At 42.6% G+C, this 21,530-nt stretch overlaps 1 protein-coding gene and 1 long non-coding RNA gene across 2 annotated transcripts in view; one reads left to right on the plus strand and one right to left on the minus strand.

The window, feature by feature from the left end:
* Nucleotides 1-21,530, minus strand: part of LOC139023069 (uncharacterized) — a 387,059-nt gene that overhangs the window by 323,695 nt on the left and 41,834 nt on the right. The gene's annotated exons all lie outside the window — the stretch shown is intronic.
* LOC111952941 (kit ligand) overlaps nucleotides 11,997-21,530 on the plus strand; it is a 59,767-nt gene continuing 50,233 nt past the window's right edge. Inside the window, exon 1 of the mRNA XM_023971976.3 lies at nucleotides 11,997-12,328. Within this exon, the coding sequence (XP_023827744.1) occupies nucleotides 12,314-12,328 (15 nt within the window). The 5' untranslated portion in view covers nucleotides 11,997-12,313. The remainder of the gene's footprint in view (nucleotides 12,329-21,530) is intronic.

Here is a 21,530-nt window from a genome sequence, read left to right on the forward strand (position 1 = left end):
CACATGCCTTAGGTTTCACCTCCACTGTATATCACATCCTACCATACCGTTTGTTTCCTGTTACATCTATAACTTTTGAAGTTCATTTTAGTCGTATATATACTATTACACTCAACGCAGACCAAGCTACGTCCTTTTACTCCTCCTGATGATGCTCTGATCACATACATATATAATCTGCGTACGTGATATCTGCTTGCATAGCGCTTTTAGCCGCTGCCATACCTCTTATCCTCACTCCTCCTCTTGTTCCTTCTCGGGTGGATGTTAGAGATGTATCAACAGGCGTATGGTGGATTCCACATTCATCCCTACGTAGTCATGCCAGTCGTCCAGCTCCACTATCCATACTCACCAGGCACTTCTCTTGCAGTGTCTGCCTGGACACGCGTCAAATGAGAGACACGTCGTCGAGGTTAATAGCGATGCTCCTACACGTGGTCAATTAGAAGCACATGACTACTCACTTCTCCCCATATAAATATAAATCCTTCTGCTACCTCTCACCTCCCGGGATAGTGAGCCCCGTAGTACCGTATCCTGCTAATGATGCGACTGCTCCAGAGTTCTGATAGCCTGCAGAGTTCTGTCCTACTATCCAGCCTGCTACCCAAACAATTTGTAACTTCTACTTTTAAAAAATCCCACCTCTCTAAAAACAAGTCTGCTCACCGTTGCCGCCTGCTATATACACCCCTCTGCCCCCAGCTGTGCTCTGGACACCATATGTGAATCGATTGTTCGCCCATCTATCTTCAGAGCTTGTGCTGCTAGGTGACCTAAACTGGGACATGCTTAACTCTTTTGGTCAAGGGGCAGTAGCTTGAGTAGCTTGGATGAAAGGTGCACAGAGTGGTGCCCATAGTAACTGCCTGCTGCTCTTCCAGTTGCTAAATATATTATTCGTATTGGATAGAATACACACTCTGACGTGTTCTTCTGAGTGTCACATTGTCTTGTGAGCTTATAACAAAGGATTCTTCAGATGATATTGGCAGGCTAAAACCTTGAGTAACTCATAACCGTAGTCTTCCTGTCTGGGAACTTTTTTCCATTATCGGTGGGTGGCAGATTTTCAATCCAACATAAGTGTGAATAAGTTACACGCACCTAACCTGAGATAATACTGCGCAAACTGAGCTTAGATTGTCAATCTTCCTACGGCTTCCTTACTAGATGCTCTAACTGAAGTTAGTGAGTGTGCGCCGCGATTCCTCTCACGCTCTGACCGAATGCTGCTCGCCCGTTAACTTTTAGGTGGATCTTCTGGTGCATCTGCAATCTGCAGTCTCCTCCGCTTGTCTATTTCGTAGCTCACAGGCGCATCCCAAGAGTCTCTGGGTTCGGCTGCGCAGGCTGGTCTGGTTTCGCGCCCAGGCTTGTTACACTGGCGCATGCTCCCTCCGGAACAGCATGCAAGCCTGCCTCCGGAGTAACATGGTTCTACCCACGATCCGTAGCATGAAGCGCGGACAAAAACCGGCACAATTCGGCATAGGGTCTGTATAGAGTCTGTGAGCACATGAGATGGTGCTCCTGATATGTCCTCGCACGCAGACGCAACGGTTATATACTCGGTGTCGTGGCTTCTTACCACGCCCTGCCCAACGGGAGCTATTACTAGAGCTAGAAGTCTGCTGTTATTCCCGTAAATATCGTGCTGACCAAGTAGGTGTCAGTGTGGTCGCCATCACGCAGTAGACTCTACCTCGAATGTCGCAGCCGGAGAGTCCGTGGTGTGTGCGGTCACGATGTTATGCTAAAAAAATAAAAAATGAACATAACTTTATCCGTCATGCTACTCTTACTGTATAGTCCTTCTGGTATAAGAGCGTTGTCTGCTCTGCGTCCTCACACGCCCAAATGGCACAGGCGAGTCACGAGTAGATTCTACTCGTGACATCCATGTCATATAAGGCTCAATGGTACCTCAACTTTGCTCGGTTGCGCTCGAGTCCAACTACACCAACAGTATGTAAAAATGGTCTCACTCACACAACCTGTCGAGTGGCTCGTCACGTCTGATGTAACCACGTTCGCCCGTCACAGCTACCTTACCTGGATACGAGTGTCCGCGTAGTTCTCGCTGTACACTCTATATGTACTCACGTGGGAGTATAACTTTTGTCTGCACGACGTTCTAATGCTGAAGGTTGGGGCCCAGGAACGCCGAGGCTCTTGTCACACACAATGATCCAAGATAACCGAATGTCTCTTTCTCCAATATATACAAATTCGTTACATGAGGTATGGACCTACGTATACACACAGCTCTCATACTGCTCTCTTCTATATACCTCTGAGTGCTACTCTCAATCCGACATCCCACACACTCCTGGATGTTACGTCGCTAATCCGGTTGCGCATTCGAAGAGAACCAGTGGTATGTCGCCACGTTCTTCCCTGCTATGCTGCGTTAATCGAATCCCTATATGCGTATGTAACGCGCGCTTTATGGCGGCAATGCGACCAAGCCAAAGAAGACTAATTTATATAACTAAACCTCTCACGAATATATGACCTGTTGATGCCGCCTACAACTATAATACAACTCTCTGTGTCAAAAAGCTCTAATATTACAGTGCATAACGTCGTCCTACCAAAGGTACCAACCCCAAAGCCGGCAGCTTAAACACGGGGGGGCACCCTCATAGATATCATCCTAACCAAACTTGCCCTCTAAATACCACCTCTGGCTGTGTTTCAACGCAAGATCTCAGCGTATCACTGCCTCATTGCACGTGCGTCACGCCCTCTGCTATAGAGGTGAGAGAGCTCCCATACGGTCACGATACATCACTGTTCAACGCTCCCTCACACCTTTATCCCTCTCATCGCGAGTTTTCTCCCAGTTCCTACTGTCACACTCATGCAGTTAGTATCGACATTCAAGTCCTCAACTGTACCCTCGACCCTGCGTATACTCATACCATGAACAAATCGCGATCTTATGTTACCGCCACCGTAAATATAACATATATATTCACTCCGAGTGTGCGCAAATTTTATGAACTAGCAGTATCCTGTCTGACTCAACTGCCTTGCGTACTCTCATCCTACGATGCGACACTCTATCCCTCGTTCTTAACTCAACACAAAAATCATCCTTATGACTGTGTGTCTGGAATATATCCATCATCCCCTCATCATCCTGCTTGTAATAAGCATGCATATGCACTCTCTCTCCTGTCTCGAGTGAGAGGTTGAGAAGCCATAACTCATTATAGAGCGTGTGGAGACACGCCTATACTTATGTCTCCCGTGGACACGATTATATCGCTGCTAAACGTTGCTATAACCCAAGAAGACTCGATATCTGGGACACTGTAACAATACTCCTACGCAACTCTCTCACACGCTCCGATAGATACTGCAACTCTGTCTCTCCTACACATGCCACTCCCTTAACCTAATAAAGCATCATATAATACACTCTCCACACTGCTTATCTTGTGTTCTCACACGTTCTCAAACGCTCCTTCGTAATGGCATCTCCCACGCTCGAACGCTAGCCCCTCTCGAGGTCTTTCCGCGCACTTGTGGTCTCGTTTCGCCCATGAGTGGGCTCAGGCACCAGTGCTAGCCCTCATAGCAACTTGCCCAAGCCTTTGCCCTTTCATACACCTTTCAGACGATTCCGGTCGCTACACTCACGATTAAACTTACCTATGCTGTATGTTCTCACAAAGCATGCGCTTTCGTTGCGACCCCTCACACAAACGTTCCCTGCGGCTGACTCCGTACACGAGAGTGGACCTATATCTGGTGCGTCACGATCAATTATATCTAACACAAGCATAACTCAATCTAAACTTAGAATTAGCATAATATATACTGGCTCTTTGTCAACTCCATAACGTTCTTATGCTGCGTACGCTGTACTGAGCACATTGACCACAAAGACTTGTGATCAAGCGAGCTTTCGAGTCTGTTATCCCACTTTTTCAAAGGGGACGGACCTACTCTTTGACCCAACCACCATGCCGTGCACAGTCTCTCCGTATCCCTGCCTCTCTCTAACGATGGTCTGCCTGGTTTACGTAAATGTCCATCACGCACAATAGCGAGAACAGACTATGTACCGAATTCATTTCGAACCATTCATACCTCTCGCTCTTTTCCTGCTCCCTCCTCGTTTGAAGAGGAACAACCTCTTCGTGGTCTTTATGATAGAGTAAACTCTCCACCTCAAATCTGTTGTTTTGGATCTTGGCTTTCGAAGACCTAGAAAAGCAGGTGGTAGGATAGCCAGTTTTGGGGTCAAGGAAGAGTGTCCGCCCCGTTGAAAAGTGGGATGACCGCAGCTGCTCTTTCCAATCTTTGGGAATCCAGGACGCACGAGTACAATAGGTAACAGAAACCACCTCCCTAATAGGTTGCAACAATTTTCGGCAGATGAATTTTAGAAAGAAAGGGTCCAGATTTGTCTAGCCGGCTGATTTGTAGGGGTCCAGATTTTGCAGCTCTTTCAGATACATCAGCGTGACTGGATTTGGGAGAAGGAGAAATGGGCAAGGCCTTGGGCAAGTTGCTATGAGAGTTGGGTGCTGTGCTGTTAGACCGGGTAGGGATAGCCAGGTGGAAAGCACCGTATGGCCAGCCGTAGAAAAATGCTTATTGAAATTCTCAATTATAGTGGATTTATCGGTGGTGACAGAGTTTCCTATCCTCAGATTGCAGTGGGCAGCTGGGAGGAAGTGTTCTATTATTCTCCATGGATTTTACAGCTGTCCGAACTTTTTTTGAGGTTGTTTGACAGGAATCAAATTTCTGCACTGAAAAGCATAGCTTGGCCTTTTCTAACTGCCTGTGTATAATTGGAGTTTTAACTTCACTGAAAAAGTTCCATATCACGGGGGCTGCGTGCTAATGCCAGAACCATCATAGGATGTTCTTTTGTTGGTTAGGGCAGTCAGGTCTGGAGAGAACCAAGGCTTATATCTGGTGTGTCTGGTTCTAAATTCGTTGAATGGGGCAATGCTTATTAAGATGGCTGAAAAAAATTAGACCAGGGATCGCTCTATGACTGGGATGCAGGTCAATATCGCTACAGGTGTTCGCACGGCTAGCGGATTAGTAGGCCTGCTCGTCTAGAGTGTGGTTTCAGGGAGCGCTTGACAGTGATGAGTGGAGGTCGTTTGCCGGGCTGACCCATTACGGATGCAGCGCAATGGAGCAGTGATCGGCTGACGATCTTGGTTGAAAACAGTGCATGAAGTGTATTTATAAGGGCAAGTTTAGAACGTTAGATGATATCTATTGAGGTGCCGTGTAATACGGCTTTTGGGGTTGGTACTGGAGGTTCATTTGATAATTTGTGTGAGATTGAGGCATACAAGCTTAGAGTTGTAGATTGGCTGCGGATTGGTTAACTTCCTTATGGCTGCATCCGCTCCCGGGATCTGATATGAAGTGAACGTCAGGCCGGCAATTTCAACTATACCACTCGTTGAATAAGTTTCCAACCGAGAATTCGGATTGACTTACAGATGAGCGGCTGGAACGGAGGTCCTCCTCATGTGAAACGTGCATGGTGGAAAGCATGGTCAGACATCGTGGCTCAGTTGGTGACTAATTCCTGTGCCTCCTTCGGCCCCCCTTCAACCATTAGAGTCATCAGAGCAAAGTTTATATTACATTTACATTGTTAAATTTTATTCATTTAGCAGACGCTCTTATCCCAGAGCGACTTTACCAGTAGAGTGCATACATTTTATTACATTTCTGTTACATACTGAGAAAGGATATCCCTACCGGCCAGAGCCAGCCCTTATCCAGAGCTGACTTTAACAGTAAGAGTGATACACTGTTTATAACATTTATTTATTTTATTTTTTACATCTGACGACAAGGAATATATCCCTACGGCCAAACCTCCCTTACCGCAAACCCTCCCCTAACCCCGGACTACGCTATGCCAATTGTGCGTCGCCCCACGGATCTTCCCGGTTGCGGCCGGGCTTGCGAACAGAGCCTGGGCGCGGAACCCAGCCCAGCCTGGGTGCGCGAACCGAGAGACTCTTGGTGGCAGCTAGCACTGCGATGCAGTGCCCTAGACCACTGCGCCACCCGGGAGATATTGACTGTTGACATCTAGTGGAAGCCGTAGGAAGTGAAAACTCATCAATATCTCGCTGTAATTTCAATGAGAACTTGGTTGAAAATCTGCCACCTCAGAAAAAATCCAAACAGKAAGTGGAACTTCTCAGGTTTTTGCCTGCCATATGAGTTCTGTTATACTCACAGACATAATTCAAACAGTTTTAGAAACKTCAGAGTGTTTTCTATCCAATACGAATAATATATTAGCAACTGGGACTGAGCAGCAGGCAGTTTACTATGGGCACCTCTGTGCACCTTTCATCCAAGCTACTCAAGCTACTGCCCCTGCAGCCAAAAGAAGTTAAGCATGTCCCAGTTTAGGTCACCTAGCAGCACAAGCTCTGAAGATAGATGGGGGCAATCAGTTCACATATGGTGTCCAGAGCACAGCTGGGGGCAGAGGGGGCTGTATAGCAGGCGGCAACGGTGAGAGACTTGTTTTTAGAGAGGTGGATTTTTAAAAGTAGAAGTTCAAATTGTTTGGGTACAGACCTGGATAGTAGGACAGAACTCTGCAGGCTATCAGAACTCTGCAGGATTCAGATACGGCTAGGACATCCGGGTTGGCAGAGTGTGCTAAAGCAGTGAATAAAACAAACTTAGGGAGGAGGCTTCTAATGTTAACATGCATGAAACCAAGGCTATTACGGTTACAGAAGTCATCAAAAGAGAGTGCCTGGGGAATAGGAGTGGAGCTAGACACTGCAGGGCCTGGATCCACCTCTACATCTCTACATCACCAGAGGAACAGAGGAGGAGTAGGATAAGGGTACGGCTAAAAGCTATGAGAATTGGTCGTCTAGGACGTCTGGAACAGAGAGTAAAAGGAGGTTTCTGGGGGCGATAAAATAGCTTCAAGGTATAATGTACAGACAAAGGTATGGTAGGATGTGAATACAGTGGAGGTAAACCTAGGCATTGAGTGATGATGAGAGAGATATTGTCTCTAGAAACATAATTGAAACCAGGTGATGTCATCGCATGTGTGGGGGGTGTAACTGAAAGGTTGGATAAGGTATAATGAGCAGGGCTAGAGGCTCTACAGGTTAATAAGCCAATAAACACTAAACAGAACAGCAATGGACGAGGCATATTGACATTAAGGAGAGGCATGCTTAGCCGATTGATCATAAGGGTCCAGTGAGTACTGAGGTTGGTTGGGGTCACGGCGATTCAGCCAGCTGGCCGGGCCATGGGTAGCAAGCTGGCAGAGGATGGAGGAGATTAGTGGAGTTCCGTGTGGTAGAGGGGACCAATCCAATTGGCAAAATAGATATAGTGACCCAAGAGAATTGTCCGATAGACCTATTCAGATAGCAGCCGATAAGACAGCTAACAATTAGCGGGCCGCAGATGGGCTTTCAGGTTACGTCGCGACGGAGGGGCCAGTTGGATAACTCCCTCGGGCAGATAACGTCGGCAGTCAGTCGTGAAGGCCCGGTGGGGCTCCGTATCGGCAGTAAAACGGTCCGGATAGGTGATTGTAGCCAGAGTGGCTGATGGAACTCTTCAGCTGGCTAGCTCCGGAATAATTGATGTTGCTCCGGACCGACCTAAGCCAATAGTCACTCGGATAGCAGCTAGTTAGATACAGAGAAGATACAGGCATACTTCCTAACTCAGTTACCGGACAGGAAGAAACCACTCGGGGATTTCACCACTAGGCCAATGGTGACTTTAAAACAGTTACAGACTTTAATGGCTGTTATAGGAGAAACTGAGGATGGATCAAACAACATTGTAGTTACTAACCTAATTGACGGAGTGAAAAGTACAAAATAAAATATTCCAAAACATGCATCCTGTTTGCAACAAGGCACTAAAGTAATCACTGCAAAAAAAATGTCCCACCTGCCCATAAGAAAGTTAAGCCATTTTGCCACAACTTTGGTAGTAAGCTGAGTTCATTGTCCATTTGAAGACCCATTTGCGACCAAGCTTTAACTTCCTGACGATGTCTTGAGATGTTGCTTCAATAATCTCACATAATTTTACTGCCTCTGTAGCCAACTATTTTTGAATTGCGCATCCTCCTGCAGCAAAGCACACCCCACAACATGATGCTGCCACCCCCGTGCTTCACGGTTGGGATGGTGTTCTTCGGCTTGCAAGCGTCCCCCTTTTTCTTCCAAACATAACAATGGTCATTATGGCCAAACAGTTATATTTTTGTTTCATCAGACCAGAGGACATTTCTCCAAAAAGTAYGATCTTTGTCCCCATGTGCAGTTGCAAACCGTAGGCTGGCTTTTTTATGGCGGTTTTGGAGCAGTGGCTTCTTCTTTGCTGAGCGGCCTTCAGGTTATGTTGATATAGGACTTGTTTTACCGGGGATATAGATACTTTTGTACCTGCTTCCTCCAGCATCTTCACAAGGTCCTTTGCTGTTGTTCTGGGATTGATTTGTACTTTCGCACCAAGTACGTTCATCTCTAGGAGAAAGAACGCGTCTCCTTTCTGAGCAGTTTACGGCTGCGTGGTCCCATGATGTTTATACTTGCGTACTATTATTTGTACAGATGAACGTGGTACCTTCAGGCGTTTGGAAATTGCTCCTAAGGATGAACCAGACTTGTGGAGGTCTGCAATTTTTTTCTGAGGTCTTGGCTGATTTCTTTTGATTTTCCCATGATGTCAAACAAAGATGCACTGAGTTTGAAGGTAGGTCTTGAAATACATCCACAGGTACACCTCTAATTGATTCAAATTATGATGTAAATTAGCCTATCAGAAGTTTCTAAAGCCATGACATTATTTTCTGGAATTTTTCAAGCAGTTTAAAGGCACAGTCAACTTAGTGTATGTAAACCTCTGACCCACTGGAATTGTGATACAGTGAATTATAAGTGAAATAATCTGTCTGTAAACAATTGTTGGAAAAAGTACTTGTGTCATGCACAAAGTAGATGTCCTAACCGACTTGCCAAAACTATAGTTTGTTATTAACCTCTCTGGTACAAGTGGGACGGTAGCGTCCCACCTCCACAACAGCCAGTGAAATTGCAGGGCACCAAATTCAAAACAACAGAAATCCCATAATTAAAATTTCTCAAACATACAAGTATTATACACCATTTTAAAGATAAACTTCTTGTAAATCCAACCACAGTGTCTGATTTCAAAAAGGCTTTACTGCGAAAGCACACCATGYGATTATGTTAGGTCAGCGCCTAGTCACAGAAAACCATACAGCCATTTTCCAGCCAAGGAGGGCTCACAAAAGTCAGAAATAGCGATTAAATTAATCACTAACCTTTGATGATCTTCATCAGATGGGACYCATAGGACTTCATGTTACACAATACTTGTATGTTTTGTTAGATAAAGTTCATATTTATATCCAAAAATCTCAGTTTACATTGGTGCGTTATGTTCAGAAATGCATTGTCTCAAACAAACATCCGGTGAAAGTGCATAGAGTGGGACGGTAGACGGTACAGAAATACATTTTTACATTTTAGTCATTTAGCATAAATCATAAGTCATAAATACTCATCATAAACATTGATACAAGTGTTTAACATACATTTAAAGATAAACTTCTCCTTAATGCAACCGCTGTGTCAGATTTCAAAAAGGCTTTACGGCGAAAGCACACTTTGCGATTATGTTAGGTCAGCGCCTAGCCACAGAAAACCATTTTCCTACCAAGGAKWGGTGTCACAAAAGTCAGAAATAGAGTTAAAATGAATCACTTACCTTTGATGATCTTCATCTGATGGCACTCCCATCTTAGACAGCAATTGTTCGTTTTGTTCGATACAGTCCATCATTTATGTCCAAATACCTCCTTTTTGTTCACGCATTTAGTCCAGTAATCCGAAATGCACAAGGCGCGAGCACAAAGTCTAGACGAAAAGTCAAAGTTCTGTTACAGTTTGTAGAAACATGTCAAACGATGTATAGAATCAATTTTTTAGGATGTTTTTATCATAAATCTTCAATAAWATTCCAACCGGACAATTCCTTTGTCTTTAGAAATGAAAAGGAACGGAGCTCGTGCTCACGGCCGCATGCGTGACTAAACTGAAGGCGTTCAACCAGACCCCTGGTTCAAACAGCTCTTATTCGCTCCCCTTTTCATAGTAGAGGCCTGAAACAAGGTTCTAAAAACTGTTGACATCCAGTGGAAGCCTTAGGAAGTGCAATCTGACCCCATAGACACAGTATATTGGATAGGAAATCACTTGTGAAAATAAAAACCTCAGATTTCCCACTTCCTGGTTGGATTTTTCTCAGGTTTTTGCCTGCCATATGAGTTCTGTTATACTCACATACATCATTCAAACCGTTTTAGAAACTTCAGAGTGTTTTCTGTCCAAATCTACTAATAATATGCATATCSTAGCCTCTGGGCCTGAGTAGCAGGCAGTTTACTCTGGGCACGCTTTTCATCCGGATGTGAAAATACTGCCCCCTACACCAGTGAGGTTAACAAGAAATTTGTGGAGTGGTTGAAAAACAAGTTTTAATGACTCCAACCTAAGTGTATGTAAACTTCCAATTTCAACTGCATATACAAACAAATTCTAGTTTACAGTGACGGCCTATCGAACCCACAACCTTGGCTTTGCAAGTACCATGCTTTACCAACTGAGCCACATAGGACCTTTTGCTTTATTATCACATGGTACCCTAGATGATAACTACACCAAATTTCCCACAGAACAAGGCGACCCATTGGAAAAGGTTCATAGAGTCATCATAAAATCAGTCACAGCAGCCTATTTTCCAGTTGGCCTCCATTAATTTCAGTGTGGAGGAACTGAATWGATTKTTCAATGCAATAAAGGAATAAATATTGGTTTAATAAGGCCAACATAGGCTGAAAATCTGTGTTACTGTGAGGAAAATACTAAAAGATGGTGCAGAGATGTGAGTTATACGTATTTAGCTAAATATTMCCAGAGTGTCTGCTAAATTAMTAAAATGTAATGATGGTAGTAAGGTATGAGGTTAAGACGGGCTTAGGAGATCTTATAYGTTTTGTTCTATGAGATAATATCAGTCATTTAACATGACCTTCATGAATTATGAAGCCTYTATGTGCTTTTTWAAAATACATAAATGCATAACAATTTACAAAATGTGACGTTAGCTGATGAAGATGATCTCATTGAACAAAACGTATAACATTTACCAAATAAGTTGTTTCTGGGAATATWWTTTTTTTWACTMCAAAAATGCAATTTATTATGCCATAGGCTGTTGAACGAACCATGGCGGAGTTAAGGTTGCAAAAATATGGCAATACACTTTCTCTCTATAGCTGAGACAGGGAACTGTCTGGATGTAGTGGCACCCCCTGGTGGCCTTGACTCAGGGTGGGGGTCGCCCCCTTCCCCCCACCCTTCCTTGGGTTGCCCCAGCCCATGCAGGGAGCTGGCTGAATGTGTGGTGCCCCCTGGTGGCCATGGGCGAGGGTTAGCACCCCTCCGGGGGTTGCCTCCCCCTCACTGGGCCCTCTCCCCTCATCTCCTTGGGGCAGGGAGCTGGCTGGATGAAGTAGCGCCTCCTGGTGGACGCAGGTGGGGGTCAAAAATGACATTTACATCATTTAGCAGACGCTCTTATCCAGAGCGACTTACAAATTTACCTTTTTATTTAACTAGGCAAGTCAGTTAAGAACAAATTCTTATTTTCAATGACGGCCTAGAAACAGTGGGTTAACTGCCTGTTCAGGGGCAGAACGACAGATTAGTACCTTGTCAGCTCGGGGATTTGAACTTGCAACCTTTCGGTTACTAGTCCAACGCTCTAACCACTAGGCTACCCTGCCGCCCCATGACCATAACAAGCATTTGAAGAAAGCAAGTGAAAAATGAAAATTACAAGTGTTAATGCATGTTCCTGCTAATACGATTTGAACCTTTTGGCTTTCCATATAGTAGAGCAGCAGACGGGCGGGAACGGTTCCTGTGGGCGGCACTTGAAGCGCGCATAAAAGGTGTTGCCCTGTAAAAAAAAGCCATCAACTCACAATGGTCTCGCAGTCCACTTTCATGCGCACGCTATGATGTGTGCATTTGGATACCATACAACAGAGCTTATTGCAGCAGTTTTATGCGGTTTAATCTTTTTTTCCCTGTTTGGATACTACTGACTGGGGCATTGGATATGTGCACACGGGATGATGAAAACCCCTTTCCTCCCCGCAGAAGTAAGATAAAATAGGGTTTCGAATACATTGGATTTACTCCTCTCGTTCCATATGAAGAAGTCAAAAGTAAGTTAACATCGGAACTGAACATTTTCTTACTCACTTTCTTGTTATAGGCTGTCTTATTTGCATGTCCTTTTACGCCTGGTGCGGTGCGCGTATTCGAGTGGCAGGTGAGAACGAAAGGTGTGAATTGGCCTATTTCTGTCCATAGATTTTGAGAAGTATGCATCAATATGACATTATATGACATTGACATGAAGCCCGTTCCTTTTGTGGTCAGCGTCTTTGGAAACGTTTGTTAAGTTAAGCACCTCACTCCCCATTTTTCCAATACGGCCAAACAGAATATGCCAACGGTAATTATGTTTGGGTGTCCGAACCGATCAGGCACCTAATCATCCTAGATTTTCTCATATATCGTATCACAGTAACACACGAATGACATTTAGTGGCCTATTTGCCTGCACATATCCCATGATSTGTGCAATGAGTGCGCCCCTGTTGAATTGTGTGCAATAATGTACAATCTTTTCGCGCGTAGGGCCTAATCGTTTTCCTTTCATGAAGTCACTAGTTTGTGGTTTAAGGTTAAATAATAAGCAGTGATTAACATACTGTAAGTTCATGTCAGTACATGTACAGTATTTTGATGTGCCATGCGCTATGCCTATTGGTTTTTGGTTTGGGGGTATTGAAATGAAAGTGTAATACAGGCTATTGGTTTTGGCACACTGCATTAGGAAAGTATTCAGACCCCTTGACTTTTTCCACATTTTGTTACGTTACAGCCTTATTCTAAAATTGATTAAATTACTTGTTTTACTCAATCTACACACAATACCCAATAATGACAAAGAGAAAACAGATTTTTWGAATTTTTAGCAAATTTATAAAACAARAAAATTATAAAAGAAAGTACCTTATTTACATAAGTATTCAGACCCTTTGCTATGAGACTCGAAATTGAGCTCAGGTCAATTCTGTTTCCATTGATCATCCTTGAGATGTTTCTGTATCTTGATTGGAGTCCACCTGTGGTAAATTCAATTGACTGGACATGATTTGGAAAGGCACACCTGTCTATATAAGGTCCCACAGTTGACAATGCATGTCAGAGCAAAAACCAAGCCATGAGGTCAAAGGAATGGTCTGTAGGGTACCGTAACATTTCTGCCGCATTGAAGGTCCCCCAAGAACAGGGAGGCCTCCATCATTCTTAAATGGATTAAGTTTTAAACCACCAAGACTCTTCCTAGAGCGGGCTGCATGGCCAAACTGAGCAATCGGGTGAGAAGGGCCTTGGTCAGGGAGGTGACCAAGAACCCAATGGTTACTCTGACAGAGCTCCAGCGTTCCTCTGTGGAGATGGGAGAACCTTCCAGAAGGGCAACAATCTCTGCAGCACTCCACCAATCAGGCCTTTATGGTAGAGTGGCCAGACRGAACACACTCCTCAGTAAAGGGCACATGCCAGCCCACTTGGAGTTTACCGAAAAGGCACCTAAAGGACTYTCAGACCATGAGAAACAAGATTCTCTTGCCTGATGAAACCAAGATTGAACTCTTTGGCCAGGCTTGAACCTGATGCACCACATCCAACCTGCCAGAGCTTGAGAGGATCTGCACAGAAGAATAGGAGAAACTCCCCAAATACAGTTTGTAGTGTCATACCAAAGAAGAATAGAGGCTGTAATCCCTGCSAGAGGTGCTTCAACAAAGTAAAGGGTCTGAATACTTATGTAAATGTGATATTTCCAKTTTTTTTATATATACATTTGCTAAAGTTTCTAAACCTGTTTTTGCTTTGTYATTATGGGGTRTTATGTGTAGATTGATGGGAAGAAAAATAAAACTATTTAATTAATGTTAAAATAAGGCTGTAATGTAATTTTGTTGGGGAAAAAGTCAAGGGGTCTGAATTCTTTCCAAATGTCATCTTTAGCAATGTCATTTTTACATCAATGATGTGGAAAATTGTTGTACTTCAGTATTCTACACAGCCTCTCAACATCCTGTTTTTGAATAGCCTAACAATATTCAGGTCGTTTATTTATGTAGGCCTACAGTGGGGTCTGAAATTATTGACCCCCTTGATAGAGATAATAAAATAATGACCATATAAATAATTCAAATCCTGAGGTGCTCGAATTGGGAAATTATTTTCTACTAATACAATTGCTTCAGAGGGATTTTGTTTAACAAATAATAAAAAATTCTCAAAGGTAGGGGTCAAAATTGACACCCCTAAAGATAAGTTATCAATGAAATAGTGAAGTTTAGTATTTGGTCCCATATTCCTAGCACACAATGACAAAATCAAACTTGTGACTATACAGACGTGTTGGATGCATTTCCAGTTAATTTWGGTTGCGTTTCAGATTATTTTGTGCCCAATAGAAATGAATGGTCAATAATGTATTGTCATTTTGGAGTCACTTTTTTATTATAATTAAGAATACAATCTGTTTCTAAACACTTCTACATTAGTGAAACATCATTGCTTTCTCTGAGCAGTTGTATAAAATAATACAATTTACCCTTTTTATTTGCATACAACACAGCTCAGCATTTGAATTTTATATTTTATACAGTCATTATTGCTCATCTTTATCAATGGTGTCAATAATTTCGGACCCCACTGGGTATAGGCTTATGTATGGCAATGTATGTATTATGTGTGTAATGTACAGTCTCTTTTTTTGTCATTTCAACAGTGAAACAAGAGTAAAATACTGTTATTAATGTTTTAAAACATTAATGCTGTAGATTGCACTGCATTATGGGTCAAATTCGGAAAAATACTGTTATTAACTTTAATTGGAAGCCAGCTGTAACAATTACTCTAAAGCACTTTCTTCACAGTAATAGCTTATGCCTACTATAGATTAAAATGATCCGTTTCAGGTGCCAACCTCATGCTGTCGAGTGAGACACATGAAGCTCAGACTATTTAAAAAAAAAAATCTTCTTGAAGCGTCTGTGGTGGAAAAATATTTTCAGCAGCTGCTGGGTGGGTACCTTGACTTGTTTATACGTATCTTTATTGAATTGAATTACTGCATGTTTTCTTAGCTTAGCTAGCTAGCTTAAGTTGACACATGCCATTTTGGTCTGCTCTAAATTGCTCATAAATATCTTGCTGTGTGACCGAGAAAAGCATCACCTCCTAAATGATAATGAACCAGTATGTTTTCACCATTACTACAGAGAAATGGCATGGTTCGAGCAGTTCAAAAGATTTGACCCATATTACTGGCACAACGTTTTTTGAGAGGCTTGACGGGCCACATTTTGCACATAAACCGTGGGCTGTACTCTAAAGCCGCTGTGAATGACCAGTGCACCAGTGTGTATTGAGGTGCCTGCCGACCTAAGGTGCACTGGGCAGCTGTAGCCTGTCATCGTGTCACTGGCGGTAGCTAGGAACATGGACTCCAAAATTCAATGTAATGTTACAGTATTAGTGAACCTATTCACTTTATCATTAGTATGTAAACATTTGGTGGAAAAGAAAGGAAAATGTGAGTCTGGTAAATAATCTGTGGGATTGCGTAGGCTACAGAAATGTTTTATTAGTTAGAAAGGGTTTGAAGTATGTGTATCTAGCTGTCGATTTTGTTCAATGACTCCATTGATTTCATAAACTACCGTATATTGGATATATGCTGTAAATTCGAATCAACACAAGATGATGAACCCTGAAGATGGGACAAAGTGCATGAAAAGGTGGCCCAGAACAGCAGGCTTTTTCTCAACCCCTACATTGCCCCATTGTTCCAAGAGATTACTGAGTTTGAATGAAGGCCTTTAGCGAGTTAAGTACGCACACAACACCAGTTAGATATGTCCCTTGTCACCTGTGTTTTTGCCCCACAGATTAACTGCCCTGGTGCTCTGCCTCTCATTATATTCTTCATTTTTCTATACTTGTCCTAATTAAGGGTGAGAAGAACTAACAAATCAGAACTGAGGATGATTGTTTGAGCCCCATGAGGAACACCTGATGCTGCGCTGAGTTCTCTCCTGGATGCCCAAACTATCACGTTGTGTGTTTCAACTCCTCGGAACCCCCTTACCCCTAGTAGTTGCCCCTGATCATAGATCTAGGATGGTACCCAATCCCAATTTTTAACTCCATCTCCCTTTCTCTCTTCGTCTCTCGCTCCCCCACAGGCACACAATATTGTTTTTAGATTAGTGTTGCTCTTATTTGGTTACATGCGTTAACTGTACCTTCTGTTGTCAATTATGTTCACTTGTTTATGTTACCAATATGAATAAATGTATTTTATGTTCAAATGTATTGCTTTTCTTACTTTTAGATTTGAGGGAAAATGTCACTGTAAATTTACAGCATTATCCTAGTATGAGAGTTGCTAGATTAATACTGTAATTTTGCTTCACAGCAGAGATGCTATAATATATTTCACAGTACTATTTTCCTTACTGTAAAACATTACAGCATCCATGTAAATTTACAGCAGGGATGCTGTATGTTTTTACAGTAAGGAAAATAGTACTGTGAAATATACTACATCTCTGCTGTAAAACAAAATTACAGTATTAGGCAGGCAACTCTGCCAGGATAATGCAGTAGCTTTACAGGGAAAGTTCTTACAGTGTGTTTCTAAGACAATTTTCTGCTCTGGGACATTAAAGTTGATCCTACCATATCAAGTTTTAATGTCACATGCACAAGTACAGTGAAATGCCTTTTTTTACAAACTCAAAACCCAACAATTCAMTGTATTACAACAAAAAAACATGAGAAATATGAAATGCATACTAAATACAGGAAATATTAAAGTCAGTTCCAATAGCATATTTACATGTGCATGGATACTGGATTGATGTAGATATGTATAGGGGTAGGGTGACTAAGCAACAGAATATAAGATAAACAGAGTAGCAGCAGCTTGCATGTGAGTGGGTGTGTAGAGTCAGTATAAATGTGTGAGTGAGCAAATTATGGAGTGTTTGTGTGTGTGTGTGTTAGAGTGACGTGTGTAAATACTTAAATAAAAGGTCAAAGATACCAGGTCAATTTGGTCCATGTAGCTATTTTGTTAGCTATTTATCAGTTGTATTGCCTGCGAATAGAAGCTGTTCAGGAGCCTGTTGGTGTCAGACTTGATGTACCGGTACCTCTTGCCGTGCGGCAGCAGAGAAAATTGTCTAAAATAGTCTATTTATTTACGGGCCTTCTTTTCACACCACCTGTTAGAGGTCCTGGATTCATGGTGTCATCAGCAAACTTGATAATGGTGTTGGAGTCGTGCGTGGCCACACAGTCGTGAGTGAACAGGGAGTACAGGAGGGCACTGAGCCAACACCCCTGTTGGGTACTTGTGTTAAGGGTCAGCGTGATGGAGGTGGTGTTGCCTACCCTCACCACCTGGGGTCGGTCTGTCAAAGTCCAGGATCCAGTTGCAGACCCAGAGTCCTTATCCTAACTTTCCTTGTATCCAGACTTGGTATATGAGCCTAACTGAAATCAGGTGTTTCTCACTTTCACCATAGCCTACAATGTGAACTTTACTGTAGCCTAATCTTTTAGTCAGTAAAACTTTTTTTCTCTGATTCAGTTAGTGTAATTGAACTTCTCACATCTAGACTTGCATTCCTGTTTCTTATTCACACAGCTACTTCAGCACAGCAACTGACAAATACATTATGCACGCTGTGAAACTTTGCACCCTTTGGTCAGCCTATGATGTATAGTCTATCCAGTGTTCTCAATAACTTGGTTAAATTAAAGTATTATATAAATCCTGATAATTCATATTAACGCAAATATTCTGCCTGTTCCATGTTGTGTGGAAGCCCTTATTGGCAACGTCCTGCTAAGACGGGTTATACCAATCTAGAGTACTCTATCGCTATCGTTTGGAACAAAACTTTATTGACTCCAATGAGCCACTCATACTTTTGACATATGTATGGTACCTCACAGAAAAGAGGAAACATTCCCCTCTTTCATTTCCCTCTTGCTTGTTTTTTATCATGTCAACTACAGTAATAACATATATTTTTTTAAATCTCATTGTGCAATAGTCTGCAGCTGCTGCTGAAAAATAAATGGAGCTGTAAAAGTATAATACGATACAGGATGTGTGAAATGTTTGGCTATCAAGAGAATAATGTGTGAGGCGRGGTGCGTGACATTGAGCATTTCTAAAAAGCAATGCACATCGACAGATATAAGCTACACATACTGTACCTCCTAGGTTGTGTTTTATGTCTGCTATTAAACATATCMATGGCCGCCTTCCACGAAGGTCCCAAATGCCTCAGTAGTCAAGGTTTCCAAGACCATAATAAGGCTGGGTATATCGGTTCACTTTAATGCTCTTAACCCCCATTTACAGTCTTGACAGCAGACCGGGGGGGCTCCAAGGTCTCCTTAGAAGTTAGGGACCCAGGGCACCTGTGGAGACACCGGGGTGTGCAGAGASGGGTCACACGCCGACAGCCCTGTTTGTATCTCTGCTTTACGGTGTGCCYCCTGTGGAGAGCCGAGCACATTTAGGAAGAGTTAGTGATCCAGCGGAGGGGGTCAACGTGGCTATGAATTGAGTGAGATTTTCCCCTCAGATGCCCTTTTCCCCTCAGGTATACAACCTTTCGGTGGGGTAGAGACTGCCGAAGATGACACTACCCCATGCCGCAATTTGGTCAACCTTCAAGGGGAAGCTTTTTTTTGTTGTTGGTCTGTCATAATTTACAAGGCAACATTTCAGAGGGCTAAGCATCTGGAAAGTGTTAGGAGCAAGCCACAAAACATGGCCTGAGTGAAAGAAAGTGGTTAAACTAAACAGTCCAGGTGATTTTTACATGATTGCCAGTTAAATGGAATGCTGCTGAGGCTGTCTGCATCCCAAATTACACCATATTCCCCATAGGGGGAAAGAAGTGCACTATGAAGGGAATAGGGTGCTATGTCTCCTGAACTCTAGACTCCACATGCCTGAGAATGCTAGTAAAATGGGTCAGACTGGATGATCTGTAAGCAGCTCAGGTATGCTAAATCAACCTGTGTCCCTGCTGAGACTAACAGCATTATTGTCAGTCATGACTTTTTACCATACATTCTACCCACAGACTGGTATTAGAGAGGCATATCACGATCGAGGTACTCTTCGACCAGACTTGAAAGACTTGTGAAGCACCGGCACTGAGTGAAATATTTGTTGTCCCTTTGGCCTAAAGCAAAACAAAAGCCTGACTGACCAGCAGCATGTTTGTAGGAGCCTGTAATGCTCTTCCAAATACAGGGGATAGGCTCTAACAATCGCCTGTAGGGCTATACCGTTGAAGTCGGAAGTTTACACACACCTTAGCCAAATACATTTAAACTCAGTTTTTCACAATTCCTGACGTTTAATCCTAGTAAAAATCCCTGTTTTAGGTCAGTTAGGATCACCACTTTATTTTAAGAATGTGAAAWGTCAGAATAATAGAAGTTTACATACACTCAATTAGTATTTGGTAGCATTTATGGACATGATTAGATAAGTATTCACCCCCCTGAGTCAATAAAGCAAAAGGGCCCGGGGGTGGGTACAGCTAAGGGCTGTTCTTAAGCACGACGCAAAGCGGAGTGCCTGGATACAGCCCTTAGCCGTGGTATATTGGCCATATACCACATACCCCCGAGGTGCCTTGTTGCTATTATAAACGGGTTACCAATGYAATTTGAGCAGTTAAAATTCATATTTTGTCATACCCATGGTATACTGTCTGAGATACCACGACTTTCTTCCAATCAGCATTCAGGGCTCGAACCACCCAGTTTATAATACATGTTAGAAACACATTTGACAGCGATTACAGCTGTAAGTCTCATAAGAGCTTTGCACATTTCATTATTTTCAAAATTATTCAAGCTCTGTCAAGGTGTTGGTGATCATGGCTTAAGTACAATTTTCCAGTCTTGCCATAGATTTTCAATCAGATTTAAGTCAAAACTGTAACTTGGCCACTCAGGAACTTTCACTGTCTTCTTGGTAAGCAACTTCAGTGTAGATTTGGCTTTGTGTTGTAAGTTATTGTCCTGCAGAAAGGTGAATTCCTCTCCCAGTGTATGGTGTAAAGCAAACAGAAGCAGGTTTTCCTCTAGAATTTTGCCTGTGCTTAGCTCCATCCCACATTTTTTCATCCTGAAAAACTCCCCAGTCTTTGCCAATGTCAAGCATGCCCATACCATGATGCAGCCACCACCATACTTGAAAATGGGGAGGCAGTTACTCAGTGATGTGTTTGATTTGATCCAATATAAATACTTTCATCAAATAAAACTGTCGTATATACTATAGTAATTCATGTCGTGTTTTTGCAGATTGTAGTATTTACTGTTGTATACTGTAGTATTTACTGTTGTGTGTTGGCAGACATCACTGTAATATTTGCTAGAGTGGTTTTGTTTTATTTTCTTTGACATAGAAGTGGAGGCTTTCTCTTTTAAGAAAACCTGAAGCAAAAATACAAAAATCGCATATTTTTCATAACCTGTAGGTAGGACTGGGGTCTGATGGATAGTTATTTTCTATAACCTGTAGTGAACACAATATATGATCTATACTTCGCATGTAGGTTTCTCACTTATGGGTGGCACAAATTGTAATATGGGGGAGGGGGATGTGCAATATATTTGTAATTAAATACTCTCGTGAATGTACCAGCCCCCTYATTATCTCAACCAATCATGGCTAGGAAAGATTCKGTACTTTCTCCATGGCTGAACAGCTTCGTGATTTCCAGTGAAGTAATAATGTCTGTCTTCCGCCTCATTTCCATTTGTAGGCGTGTGACCATCAATGCAAATTATGAGCCGAATCCAAACTCTGATTGTATTTACACTGCGTTTTCACATTAGACATGCATTGATGTCAACAGTAGATTTGCAATAGAAGTAGGCACATCTAAGGTCAGGGTGTGATTATACATATGTACGAGGCAGAGAACAAGCCGTTGGATGTATAGTTAATTATGTTTACTTTTCCCCTGTGGCTGTGGATAAATCCCCCACTGTCTATGACACTGCTACTGTAATTCATGAAATTTGATTTTCAAGGAAATGTTGGAGGGGGTGCCGCGTGTTGGATTTCTAAGTCACTYAGTAATGTCCTTGTATTTTAAAGAAAAGCAAAAAAAAAAGTGTCTTAAAATAACATCAAATTGATCAGAAATACAGTGTAGACCTTGTTAATGTTGTAAACGACTATTGTAGCTGGAAACGGCGGATTTTTTTTTTAATGGAATACCT

The sequence above is a fragment of the Salvelinus sp. IW2-2015 genome, linkage group LG26, assembly GCF_002910315.2.
Source record: "Salvelinus sp. IW2-2015 linkage group LG26, ASM291031v2, whole genome shotgun sequence".
Taxonomy (NCBI): Eukaryota; Metazoa; Chordata; class Actinopteri; order Salmoniformes; family Salmonidae; genus Salvelinus; species Salvelinus sp. IW2-2015.